A 13,263-nucleotide genomic window follows, 5' to 3' on the forward strand; every position below is an offset into this window, starting at 1 on the left:
TGCAGAGGATAAGTTCATTAGAGTTAACTGCACCTCAGATAGCAGCCCAAATAAATGCTTCACAGAGTTCAAGTAGCAGACACATCTCAACATCAACTGTTCAGAGGAGACTGCGTGAATCAGGCCTTCATGGTCGAATTGCTGCAAAGAAAGCACTACTAAAGGACACCAATAAGTGACTTGCTTGGGCCAAGAAACACGAGCAATGGACATTAGACCGGTGGAAATCTGTCCTTTGGTCTGATGAATCCAAATTGGAGATTTTGGGTTCCAACCGCTGTGTCTTTGTAAGACGCAGAGTAGGATGATCTCTGCATGTGTGGTTCCTACCGTGAAGCATGGAGGAGGAGGTGTGATGGTGTGGGGGTGCTTTGCTGGTGACACTGTCAGTGATTTATTTAGAATTCAAGGCACACTTAACCAGCATGGCTACCACAGCATTCTGCAGCGATACGCCATCCCATCTGGTTTGCGCTTAGTGGGACTATCATTTTTTTTTCAACAGGACAATGACCCAACACACCTCCAGGCTGTGTAAGGGCTATTTGACCAAGAAGGAGAGTGATGATGCTGCATCAGATGACCTGGCCTCCACAATCACCAGACCTCAACCCAATTGAGATGGTTTGGGATGAGTTGGATGGCAGAGTGAAGGAAAAGGAGCCAACAAGTGCTCTGCATATGTAGGAACTCCTTCAAGACTGTTGGAAAAGCATTCCAGGTGAAGCTGGTTGAGAGAATGCCAAGAGTGTACAAAGCTGTCATTAAGGCAAAGGGTCGCTACTTTGAAGAATCTAAAATATATTTTGATTTATTTAACAGTTTTTTGTTTACTACATGATTCCATATGTGTTATTTAATAGTTTTGATGTCTTCACTATTTTTCTACAATGTAGAAAATAGTAAAAATAAAGAAAAACCCTTGAATGAATAGGTGTTTCCAAGCTTTTGACTAGTACTGTATATAATTTCAATATCCGACAAAAATTCATGATACTATTCGAATAGTGAAATTAATTCAAAAAAAAATCTCTAGTGTTCAACATCAGGCCCATTGGGTTTCCTGAGTATGAACCATACAGACCCGGTTCAGCCCAACCCTTATCTAACCTGACAGATGTATATTCTCCCTCATTAACATCTGCACCACTGCAACACACACTCTCTCTCTCTTACTATCTCTCACAGAGCAAAATCCATTATCTGTTACAGCCATTTCCACATGCAGCCGCCGAGCTCATATAATCTTTAATCATGAAGCAGGGAAGCAGGCAGGGAGACAATATAGTCAGCCATTGTGCTGTTCTCAGCCCTGCTCGCTTAATGAGAATATGAAAAAAGAGCGTCTCTCTCTATCCCTGATTGGTTCATTTCACAGCTTCCATAACCACCCTGGTGATGACCTGAGTGACAATATACACATTCCTCCTCCCTGCCTCCCAGCTTGCCTGCATGTCTTCCTGCCTCCCAGCTTGCATGCCTGTCTTTCTGCCTGCCTGCCAGTCTTTCTGCCTCCCAGCCAGTCAGCATGTCTGCCTGCCGGTCTTCCTGCCTTCCAGCCTGCCTGCCTTCTTCCTGCCTCCAAGCCTGGCTGCCTGTCTTTCCCCGCCTCAGGCCAGATATTACATGAGCTCACACTGGGTGTGGCTTACAGTTCAACAACACAGTTTCACTGTACAGGGGGAAGGGAACCGGATACAGTATACACTAAATCCCTATATCCACTAGTCCCTGTCATAACCTAGTTGTCCTACCTGCAGCAAGCTAGCCTAAATGCTAACAGCAGCCGTTGTTGCTCCATCCTGTCTGTCTGTGTCATGAATGTGGCTGTTGGTTTACAGTTCTAGCATGCCGTAAATTAAAATGAACTTTGAGCTGCCATCTTGGCAGCTACTATTTTACGAGCAGCTACACTACCGTTCAAAAGTTTGGGGTCACTTAGAAATGTCCTTGTTTTCGAAAGAAAAGCAATTTTTTTGTCCATTAAAATAACATCAAATTGATCAGAAATACAGTGTAGACATTGTTAATGTTGTAAATGGCTATTGTAGCTGGAAAGAGCTGATTTTTTTATGGAATATCTACATAGGCGTACAGAGGCCCATTATCAGCCACCATCAGTCCTGTGTTCCAATGGCACGTTGTGTTTGCTAATCCAAGTTGATCATTTTAAAAGGCTAATTGATCATTAGAAAACCCTTTTGCAATTATGTTAGCACAGCTGAAACTGTTGTGCTGATTAAAGAAGCAATAAAACTGGCCTTCTTGAGACTAGTTGAGTATCTGGAGCATCAGCAATTGTGGGTTTGATTACAGGCTCAAAATGGCCAGAAACAAATAACTTTCTTCTGAAACTCGTCAGTCTATTCTTGTTCTGAGAAATGAAGGCTATTCCCGGTGTACAACTGAGCAAGAGGACAAATACTTTAGAGTGTCTAGTTTGAGAAACAGATGCCTCACAGGTCCTCAACTGGCAGCTTCATTAAATAGTACCCGCAAAACACCAGTCATAACGTAAACAGTGAAGAGGCGACTCCGGGATCTTGACCTTCTAGGCAGAGTTGCAAAGAAAAAGCCTTATCTCAGACTGGCCAATAAAAAAAAAAGATTAAGATGGGCAGTCTGAGATATGGCTTTTTCTTTGCAACTCTGCCTAGAAGGTCAGCATCCCGGAGTCGCCTCTTCACTGTTGACGTTGAGACTGGTGTTTTGCGGGTACTATTTAATGAAGCTGCACCGGGGCATCCCACTCCTCTTTCTATTCTGGTTAGAGCCAGTTTGCGCTGTTCTGTGAAGGGAGTAGTACACAGCGTTGTACGAGATCTTCAGTTTCTTGGCAATTTCTCGCATGGGATAGCCTTAATTTCTCAGAACAAGAATAGACTGACGAGTTTCAGAAGAAAGTTATTTGTTTCTGGCCATTTTGAGCCTGTAATCGAACCCACAATTGCTGATGCTCCAGATACTCAACTAGTCTCAAGAAAGCCAGTGTTATTGCTTCTTTAATCAGCACAACAGTTTTCAGCTGTGCTAACATAATTGCAAAGGGTTTTCTAATGATCAATTAGCCTTTTAAAATGATAAACTTGGATTAGCAAACACAACGTGCCATTGGAACACAGGATTGATGGTTCCTGATAATGGGCCTCTGTACACCTATGTAGATATTCCATAAAAAATCAGCTGTTTCCAGCTACAATAGCCATTTACAATATTAACAATGTCTACACAACAATGTCCGTCTCCCGAGTGGCGCAGTGGTCTAAGGCACTGCATCGCAGTGCTAGCTGTGCCACTAGAGATCCTGGTTCGTATCCAGGCTCTGTCGTAGCCGGCCGCGACTGGGAGACCCATGGGGCGGCGCACAATTGGCCCAGCGTCGTCCAGGGTAGGGGAGGGAATGGCCGGCAGGGGATGTAGCTCAGTTGGTAGAGCATGGCGTTTGCAACGCCAGGGTTGTGGGTTCGATTCCCACAGGGGGAAAAAAATATAATGTATGCACTAACTGTAAGTCGCTCTGGATAAGAGCGTCTGCTAAATGACTAAAATGTAAATGTAAATGTAAAATGTAAAATGTACACTGTATTTCTGATCAATTTGATGTTATTTTAATGGACATTCAAATTGATTTTCTTTTGAAAACAAGGACATTTCTAAGTGACCCCAAACTTTTGAACGGTAGTGTATGTCTGTCAAGCTAGCAGCTGCTAGCAGCTAGTCAACCAGCTATTTTATTGTGCCCAGAAATAAATGGGTACAAAGGAAGCCAAGCCATTAAAGGAGAATTGACAGTGTGACACAACTTGCTTTAGACAGAGTGCAGAGCAAAAATGAAATGGTAGATTTAAAGTGGAAGGCCACTGAAATTACTTTTCAAAACAAATAAGACACCGTGGTCTTGTATCAGCCATACAGCTGTGGTGTTCTAAGGGCATAGTGAGGCGTATGAGAACAAGGTCAGTTAGACACCTACCCGATCTTGGCCTTCTGTTTGGGCTTGGACGAGGGCACAATGCGGGCCTTCTTGGAGGTCTTGGGCCTGGTCTTGTTGCCTCGGTCCCTCTCCCTGTCTCTGTTTCTGTCCCTCTCCCTCTCTCTCCTGTGGGCCGAGGAGCTGCCAGAGGGGAAGCTCTCTGGACTCATGACCCTGGGGATGTTCTTCTCTCCTCTCTCCCGGGCCTTAGCGATGGCCTCATGGATGATCCTGTTAGCCTTCTGTTGCTTGTCCTCCCCAGCCTCCTCCATCAGCTGCTGCTGCTGTTCCCTCTGCTCCTTCACAAGCCTCCGCTGGGCCCGCTTCTCCAACGACGAGCTGTAGGAGGACGAAGACGAGGAAGAGGAGGATGAGCTGCTCTTCATCGGGGGGCTGAGGACCCGCGCTGCTGCGTGGCTGTTGGGACCATTAGCATTCTTGTTCTTGGGAGGCTGGAGAGAAGAGGAGGGAGAGGAGGTGGGGGATATGAATCAGACTGAGGGAACACAGGATACCAACAGGATGATGTCATTGTAACATATACAGTGGGGAGAACAAGTATTTGATACACTGCCGATTTTGCAGGTTTTCCTACTTACAAAGCATGTAGAGGTCTGTAATTTTTATCATAGGTACACTTCAACTGTGAGAGACGGAATCTAAAACAAAAATCCAGAAAATCACATTGTATGATTTTTAAGTAATTAATTTGCATTTTATTGCATGACATAAGTATTTGATCACCTACCAACCAGTAAGAATTCCGGCTCTCACAGACCTGTTAGTTTTTCTTTAAGAAGCCCTCCTGTTCTCCACTCATTACCTGTATTAACTGCACCTGTTTGAACTCGTTACCTGTATAAAAGACACCTGTCCACACACTCAATCAAACAGACTCCAACCTCTCCACAATGGCCAAGACCAGAGAGCTGTGTAAGGACATCAGGGATAAAATTGTAGACCTGCACAAGGCTGGGATGGGCTACAGGACAATAGGCAAGCAGCTTGGTGAGAAGGCAACAACTGTTGGCGCAATTATTAGAACATGGAAGAAGTTCAAGATGACGGTCAATCATCCTCGGTCTGGGGCTCCATGCAAGATCTCACCTCGTGGGGCATCAATGATCATGAGGAAGGTGAGGGATCAGCCCAGAACTACACGGCAGGACCTGGTCAATGACCTGAAGAGAGCTGGGACCACAGTCTCAAAGAAAACCATTAGTAACACACTACGCCGTCATGGATTAAAATCCTGCAGCGCACGCAAGGTCCCCCTGCTCAAGCCAGCGCATGTCCAGGCCCATCTGAAGTTTGCCAATGACCATCTGGATGATCCAGAGGAGGAATGGGAGAAGGTCATGTGGTCTGATGAGACAAAAATAGAGCTTTTTGGTCTAAACTCCACTCGCCGTGTTTGGAGGAAGAAGAAGGATGAGTACAACCCCAAGAACACCATCCCAACCGTGAAGCATGGAGGTGGAAACATCATTCTTTGGGGATGCTTTTCTGTAAAGGGGACAGGACGACTGCACCGTATTGAAGGGAGGAAGGATGGGGCCATGTATCGTGAGATCTTGGCCAACAACCTCCTTCCCTCAGTAAGAGCATTGAAGATGGGTCGTGGCTGGGTCTTCCAGCATGACAACGACCCGAAACACACAGCCAGGGCAACTAAGGAGTGGCTCTGTAAGAAGCATCTCAAGGTCCTGGAGTGGCCTAGACAGTCTCCAGACCTGAACCCAATAGAACATCTTTGGAGGGAGCTGAAAGTCTGTATTGCCCAGCGACAGCCCCGAAACCTGAAGGATCTGGAGAAGGTCTGTATGGAGGAGTGGGCCAAAATCCCTGCTGCAGTGTGTGCAAACCTGGTCAAGACCTACAGGAAACATATGATCTCTGTAATTGCAAACAAAGGTTTCTGTACCAAATATTAAGTTCTGCTTTTCTGATGTATCAAATACTTATGTCATGCAATAAAATGTAAATTAATTACTTAAAAATCATACAATGTGATTTTCTGGATTTTTGTTCTAGATTCCGTCTCTCACAGTTGAAGTGTACCTATGATAAAAATTACAGACCTCTACATGCTTTGTAAGTAGGAAAACCTGCAAAATCGGCAGTGTATCAAATACTTGTTCTCCCCACTGTATACATCTGCATTAATAGCAAGACTGGAAAGAGCTGTGCATTACAAAGGTATCTTGGCCTGATCTTAATGTAATTTCCTGCGAAGTGGATGATCTTGTGGTCGTTAACACACACACACCCTAATCTCCCCCCACTATGCTCATGTTCTCATGTAGCCAAACCAAAGCTACATTCCTGAATCCCAGACTGAATAGTTAAATAATTAACTCCTAGTTCTCACATTCCCCTTCAGTTAACCCTCCACAGCCTCTCTCACACATCATCTTCCTCCTCAGGAACAGAAGTGTGAAATGTACCATATCAGCTTTGCTGCCTGGAATGAGAGTCAAGTCACTCAGGCAGGCTCAATAAGGAAATGTTGTAAACCCAAAAGAATGGGATTACACAGTGAATAAGTGAAGCTCTGAAAAACCCCATGTGCATAACAATCAAGTTGTATAACACACTGCTGCTTAGTGACGTGGGGAGAGAGAGAGAGAGAGAGAGAGAGAGAGAGACAAGAAATGACGAAGCAACATGCTATGAGCTATGAGTAGTTTGTAGTCATAGCCTTTAGCAGTAGCTAACAGAGGAGAGACATACTGAGAAATCAGCCTTCTCAGGAAGCTTAACTCATCATTTCCAAGAAATGGCAGATGAGGAAAATTACTAGTTTTTATTGCACTCTAAGGCCGTATGATATGAATGTGATTGTCAAAAGGGAAGTTACACTGATCGATCTAGAAAACAGAACACTGAAAACAACAGCCAGCTTGTCTAGAAAACACACACAGCAGAAGTCACAACAACACGGTTGGCTAGTTGGCTGTACCTCTCCTATTAGGCCCTCGAAGCCTTGATCATGATATAGCCTTGACATAGCCTTGACATAGCCTTGACATAGCCTTGGCATTGCCTTGACATAGCCTTGACATAGCCTTGACATAGCCTTGACATTGCCTTGACATAGCCTTGGCATTGCCTTGATAGCCTTTTAAAGACCTAAACAGTCAGTCAGCAGAATATCCCATGTTGCTGCTGTGTCTCTACCCCACTACCTCACAGACATGCTGAAAGTGTTGCTCTCTCAACTTTCTGCTGGCCACTCACTTTTTCCCCCTAGTCATATAGATTGCAACAGCACAAACTTTCATTAAGACAGGCAGAAAGAAACACAGACAGGCAGGACCGGCACACTGACATTCAGCCAAACTAGCATAAATAATATAGACAAGGCCGATACATGATAAAATGTGAATAATACATGGGCTGAGATTTATTCCCAAACAAGTCCCTTCGGGTGGGCCCAGAGCCTATACATGGGTGAGCTAATCTAAAGGTGTTGCAGTCAGAGTGGATGGCTACATGACCCGAGGCCGAGCCACAGCACAGCACAGCCCGTTGCTTTCCTGACTGCTAAATAAAGAGAATTATCTCGAACTGCCACAAACAAAGCGGGGGGAGGGGAGAAATAAATAGCAGTTCATTTGGAAGATAAACAAGAGCTGTAGCTACAGAATTATAGGTTTAAGGTGTGCTGTGATGCCCAGGCTATTAGTGGAAATCATTGCTCATAACTGAAATCGGAAAGAGAAAGAGAAAGTCATGGTAAAGAACAGGGAAGAGAGGGAAGGAGCAAAGTGGAGAGAGCGGGAATGAGAGCAGGAATGAGAGTTTGTATGAAAAGTGAGTGAGAAAGCGAGGGAGAGAAGAAAAATGCACCAAAACCAAGTGCTCTGCAGCTGTGTAATACGTCTATAAATAACTGAAATTACAGGCTGCCAGCACTGCAGTGATTTCAATCTCTCTCTCTGCCACCACACGCTCCCATGAAAACGCTTTGCACTATTACAGTAAGGAAAGGTACAGAGAGATCGAGAGATAGCCAGGACATTTGGGCCAGTTAGTCTGCTCACTCACTCACTTCCTCCCTCAGTCCCTCATGCAGTGAACGCTGTGTGACTGATGTACTCAGCTTATGTGACACACACACACACACACACACACACACACACACACACACACACACACACACACATCGCCTTCTGCATCGAACCAGAGGTGGGGAGAGGAATCCATGGAGGGAGGGAGTGAGCGAAAACGAGGGATAAACTGAAAGGAGGGGGGTAGTGAAGGGAAAGCATGTGAGAGAGCATAGCTAGCACAGCTAAGCAAATTAGTATGGGAAAAAGCAGCAACAACGAGTTCAAGATGGCGACAGTGGAGCTGCATCAGGCAGGCAGCATGAGCCAGTAGCAGAGGAGGTTGTTCAGTTCCTGTCGTCCGGCCCCTCCTCCCTCCCTCCCCTCTCTCTCCGTGCAGCTTACTTACCCTTCCTCTTGGCCTCTTCACTGTAGACATGTTTTTTTCTATCTTTTTTTCTTCCTCCCCCTCTCTCTCCAACCACCTAACAAAAGCCTTGCCCTTTCGCCGGGTTTTTTCTCTCTCTCTCTCTCGCTCGCTCACTCCCTCTCTCTCACTATCTCGCTCTCGTTCGACGATCTGTCTTGCTTGAACTGCGTGTCCACCCCCTCCCCCCTCCACAAGCAGTGTACAGGCGGGCGGTGGAGCCTCCTCTCCCAGCGGGCAGGGCTCAGGCTCAGTAGGAGTGCATGGGGCTGGGCTGCAGATCAGTGGGAGAGCTGGGAGCAGGGCTGGTTGAGCCAGAAGAGGTGCGAGGCAGTGGCAGTCCAGGAAGCTCGTCTCATTCTGCTGCTACAGCGTGCTTCAGCTCCGTCCGGCTCAGGCAGGCGGTTCGTGGTGTGGTTGTCAGCGTCGCTCTCTCGCTCTACCCTCCTCTCTTCCCTCCCTTCTCATTGATTCCCCTCCGGCAGCAATCGCATGTTCACTCCGTCCACTCGCTCTACTTGTTCCTTTTTCTTTCTCTCTTCGTTCGTGCCTCTTTCTCTTACATCCCAGGGTAAGGTAGGCTACTCTTTTGTACACAAAAGGGTTTTGTGCTAGCTTGCTTGGTTGTTTTCCCTTTTCCACTAGTTTTTTCTCTCCCCTGCCCTCTCCCGTGCTGGGGTGTGTATGGTGAGGAGCTGGAGTCTCCAGCAGCAGAGCGGTGGAAAATGAAAGCAGCACAAAGCAGCAAAATGCATCAGCATGAATATTAGAGATGTCGTTAAAATCCGGACTCGTTTTCTCTCTCTCTCTCTCGCTCTCTCACTCACTCCCTCTCTCTTTGTGAGGAAGTAGGCCAGCAGATGGTGCTAGCAGTTATTACATTAACTTTCACAACTTAACCCCAAAAGTACTGGATTTCTACACAAGCACAGAGATGAACATGAATGGAATGCAGGCTCGCCTGTGTTGCACATTGCTCTATACATAAAACAGTATACATAAGAAACTGAATGACACAATTTTATGTTGTATAGAATCATAACATGAAAATCCACTATGAGAAAAAACAAAACAATTCACTATTAAACAACCAAACAGCAAACTTGAGCAAACCCATGAAACCATGAGGCTAAAAAGCCATAGCACTGTCCCTAATACAGCACACTAACACACTGAGAGCTGACTCGCAGAGACTATCAGCAAAGCAGTGATCTCAGACACACTCTGGTGGGGAAAGAGAGACACAGACAGATGCTGGCCACACAGCCACACAGCCGTGTTCACTTCCACCAGGAAGAGGTGACAGGATAGCCCCCCTACACACACAAGCGCGTGCGAGATGTGAAAGGACAGGCCATGACGAGCCTTCTCTCCCTTCCCTGACTGACAGTCTGACTGGAGGGGTGAGGGAAGAGAGGGAGGGGGCTCCTCTGAACGTGACACAGGGGCCATGTGCTCCAGCGGGCACATGGTGCTGGGAGGGGAACACACAGACATGCCTGGCTGGCCTGGAGCCTGCCTGGCACAGGGTTAGGTTCCAGAGTGGAGACACACACCTCACCAGACACGCACGCATGCACGCGCTCACACACACACACACACACACACACACACAAACTTAAAGAGCCATACATCCTGCTCTAAAGCACATGAGTGTGTTTTCAGTGACCTCTCGTTTGAAACCTTGTGCACAACATATAAGCCCCTTCAAGTCTTCTCAGGTTCCACAAAGGGCTATATAGCCTGGGGGTTGACCGTTAGCTCCCTGCTAGTCAGAAGTAACCGGGAACAGGTTGGTAAGCTACAGGCTATGGCTAGCCTAGATGGCTATGTGGCTAAGGGGAGGCCAAGTACCTGGAGATGGATAGTTAGCTCCCTGCTAGTTAAAAATAACAGTAACAGGTCTGAAGCTACAGACTAGTAAGCTACAGGCTAAAGGCTACATGGCTATGTGGCTAAGAGAAGGACATGTGCAGCAGAGCAGCAGTTCTCTCCCTGTCTGAAATGTAACACTGGTTAATGATATCAGAGCATAATTATCTCACATGGATTTAGCTGAAAGGGGTACTGAGCACTTAAAGACATAGGCCTAGTTCACTTAGCTGATCTGCGTTGCTTTATCGGTTTAATAAGTAGGCTAGTATGATTAGTAGGCTATAAGTAAGTCATAATCTCTGTCAATATTCATAGTTTTCCATTAGGCATTGGGGAAACTAGAGAGAAAGAAAAGGGGAGAGAGAGGTAGGAAATAAAGAGAGACTGACTGATTGATGTATTTAACTGGCCCTCTCATCATTTCAGTAGTGGCAAACAAAGGTGAAAGCTAAAAGGAAAGCCCTCCTTCCTGACTGGCTAAATAAACAACAGCTTAGCTGCAATATAATGTGGCTATGCTATCTCCAGCCTAAAGTACCAGTCAAAAGTTTGGACACACCTACTCACTCAAGAGTTTTCTTTATTTTTACTATTTTCTACAATGTAGAATAATGAAATAACACATATGGAATCATGTAGTAACCAAAAAAGTGTTAAACAAATCAACATATATTTTATATTTGAGATTCTTCAAAGTAGCCACCCTTTGCCTTGATGACAGCTTTGCACACTCTTGGCATTCTCTCAACCAGCTTCATGAGGTAGTCACCTGGAATGCATTTCAATTAGGTGTACCTTGTTAAAAGTTAATTTGTGGAATTTCTTTCCTTCTTAATGCGTTTGAGCCAATCACTTGTGTTGTGACAAGGTAGGGGTGGTATACAGAAGATAGCCCTATTTGGTAAAATACCAAGTCCATATTATGGCAAGAACAGTCCATCATTACTTTAAGAGATGAAGGTCAGTCGATACAGAACATTTCAAGAACTTTTAAAGTTTCTTCAAGTGCAGTCGCAAAAACCATCATGCGCTATGATGAAACTGGCTCTCATGAGGACCGCCACATGAAAGGAAGACCCAGAGTTACCTCTGCTGCAGAGGATAAGTTCATTAGAGTTACCAGCTTCAGAAATTGCAGCCCAAAAATAAATGCTTCACAGAGTTCAAGTAACAGACACATCTCAACATCAACTGTTCAGAGGAAACTGCGTGAATCAGGCCTTCATTGTCGAATTGCTGCAAAGAAACCACTACTAAAGGACACCAATAAGAAGAAGAGACTTGCTTGGGCAAGAAACACGAGCAATGGACATTAGACCGGTGGAAATCTGTCCTTTGGCATGATGAGTCCAAATTTGAGATTTTTGGTTCCAACCACCGTGTCTTTGTGAGACGCAGAGTAGGTGAACGGATGATCTCCGCATATGCTCAGCAAATGTGGGAACTCCTTCAAGACTGTTGGAAAAGCATTCCAGGTGAAGCTGGTTGAGAGAATGCCAAGAGTGTGCAAAGTGTAGCTACTTTGAAGAATCTCAAATATAAAATATATTTTGATTTGTTTAACACTTTTTTGGTTACTAAATTATTCCATGTGTGTTATTTCATAGTTTTGATGTCTTCACTATTATTCTACAATGTAGAAAATAGTAAAAAATAAATTAAACCCTTGAATGAGTAGGTGTGTCCAAACTTTTGACTGGTACTGTATGTCTGAGCACAATTCTCTTAAAAACCTGCCAGACATCTAACTCTGTGGAAGAACATTGGAACTACAAACATGACAAAACATTGAACTGTACAACTGTAGGAATAACATGACTGGTTAAAGTCCAACGTAGAGTACGTGTGGGAGGTCACAATGTACACAGTAGCTTGTGTTAACTCCAATCTAGTGCTCATGTGTTTCCCCCATAGCCATCTTTAGATAAATAAGCCTGTGCTGTGCTGTGCTGTGTGTGTGTGTGTGTGTGTGTGTGTGTGTGTGTGTGTGTGTGTGTGTGTGTGTGTGTGTGTGTGTGTGTGTGTGTGTGTGTGTGTGTGTGTTTGTGTGTTTGTGTGTGTGTGTATACAAAATACTGTATGTAGTATAGTGCACTGTGGTATTGTGCAGTGAGGGGCAAAATACCTTGGGACGGACAGACAGCAATGCAATGTCCATCCTTTTAGTCTTGGACCGACGTCATAATGCAAAAAAGGCTACATAACAGGCTGTTCAATGAGAGAGAGAGAGAGAGAGAGAGAGAGAGAGAGAGAGAGAGAGAGAGAGAGAGAGAGAGAGAGAGAGAGAGAGAGAGAGAGAGAGAGAGAGAGAGAGAGAGAGAGAGAGAGAGAGAGAGAGAGAGAGAGAGAGAGAGAGAGAGAGAGAGAGAGAGAGAGAGAGAGAGAGAGAGAGAGGGAGAGAGAGAGAGAGAGGAGAGAGAGAGAGAGAGAGGAGAGAGAGAGAGAGAGAGAGAGAGAGAGAGAGAGAGAGAGAGAGAGAGAGAGACTGATAGACTAGGTAAGAGCAACAGACCGAGGTAGACAGAGAAAGCTAGGGAGAGATTTAATAACACCCATGTATACGTAGATTCATACACAGGAAGGCTTTTAGCTGCGACTGGCTCTGCACAGGGTGTATTGTCTCTCTAGGCTGAGGATGTGTTGGTGAAAACAATGGAGAAACAGGAACAGTGAACGCAGGCAGGCAGCCAGTCGCACATGCTTAACTGGTCACATGGCTTGGTGGATCTGCGGTGCCTTGGCAACCCAACGGTTAACATGCAAATAGGCCTGAGAAATTAGTGTGCTGGGGGGGGGGGGGCTAAAGTGAGTGAGAAAGAGAGAGAGAAAGAGAAAGAGAGAGGAGGAATAAAGGGAGGGAAAGAAGAAAACAAGAGAGAGAGAGAGATAAAGAGGGAGCCAGCGGCACAGGTGTGAGTCTCTAAACAGTCCATAAT

At 45.4% G+C, this 13,263-nt stretch overlaps 1 protein-coding gene across 5 annotated transcripts in view; it reads right to left on the reverse strand.

The window, feature by feature from the left end:
- The window catches only part of LOC311111115 (chromodomain-helicase-DNA-binding protein 9-like), a 110,274-nt gene that overhangs the window by 68,579 nt on the left and 28,432 nt on the right, over window positions 1-13,263 (reverse strand). For 4 of the 5 annotated variants that reach the window (XM_084153793.1, XM_084153791.1, XM_084153792.1 and 1 more), the window contains one exon: window positions 3,974-4,425. In XM_084153793.1, coding sequence (XP_084009919.1) covers window positions 3,974-4,425 — 452 coding nt within the window. Of the gene's footprint in view, window positions 1-3,973; window positions 4,426-8,434; window positions 9,527-13,263 lie in introns of those variants that run through there. The other variant, XM_084153794.1, reaches the window with a different exon arrangement.

The sequence above is a fragment of the Coregonus lavaretus genome (assembly GCF_964263955.1).
Source record: "Coregonus lavaretus genome assembly, chromosome: 37".
NCBI lineage: Eukaryota > Metazoa > Chordata > Actinopteri > Salmoniformes > Salmonidae > Coregonus > Coregonus lavaretus.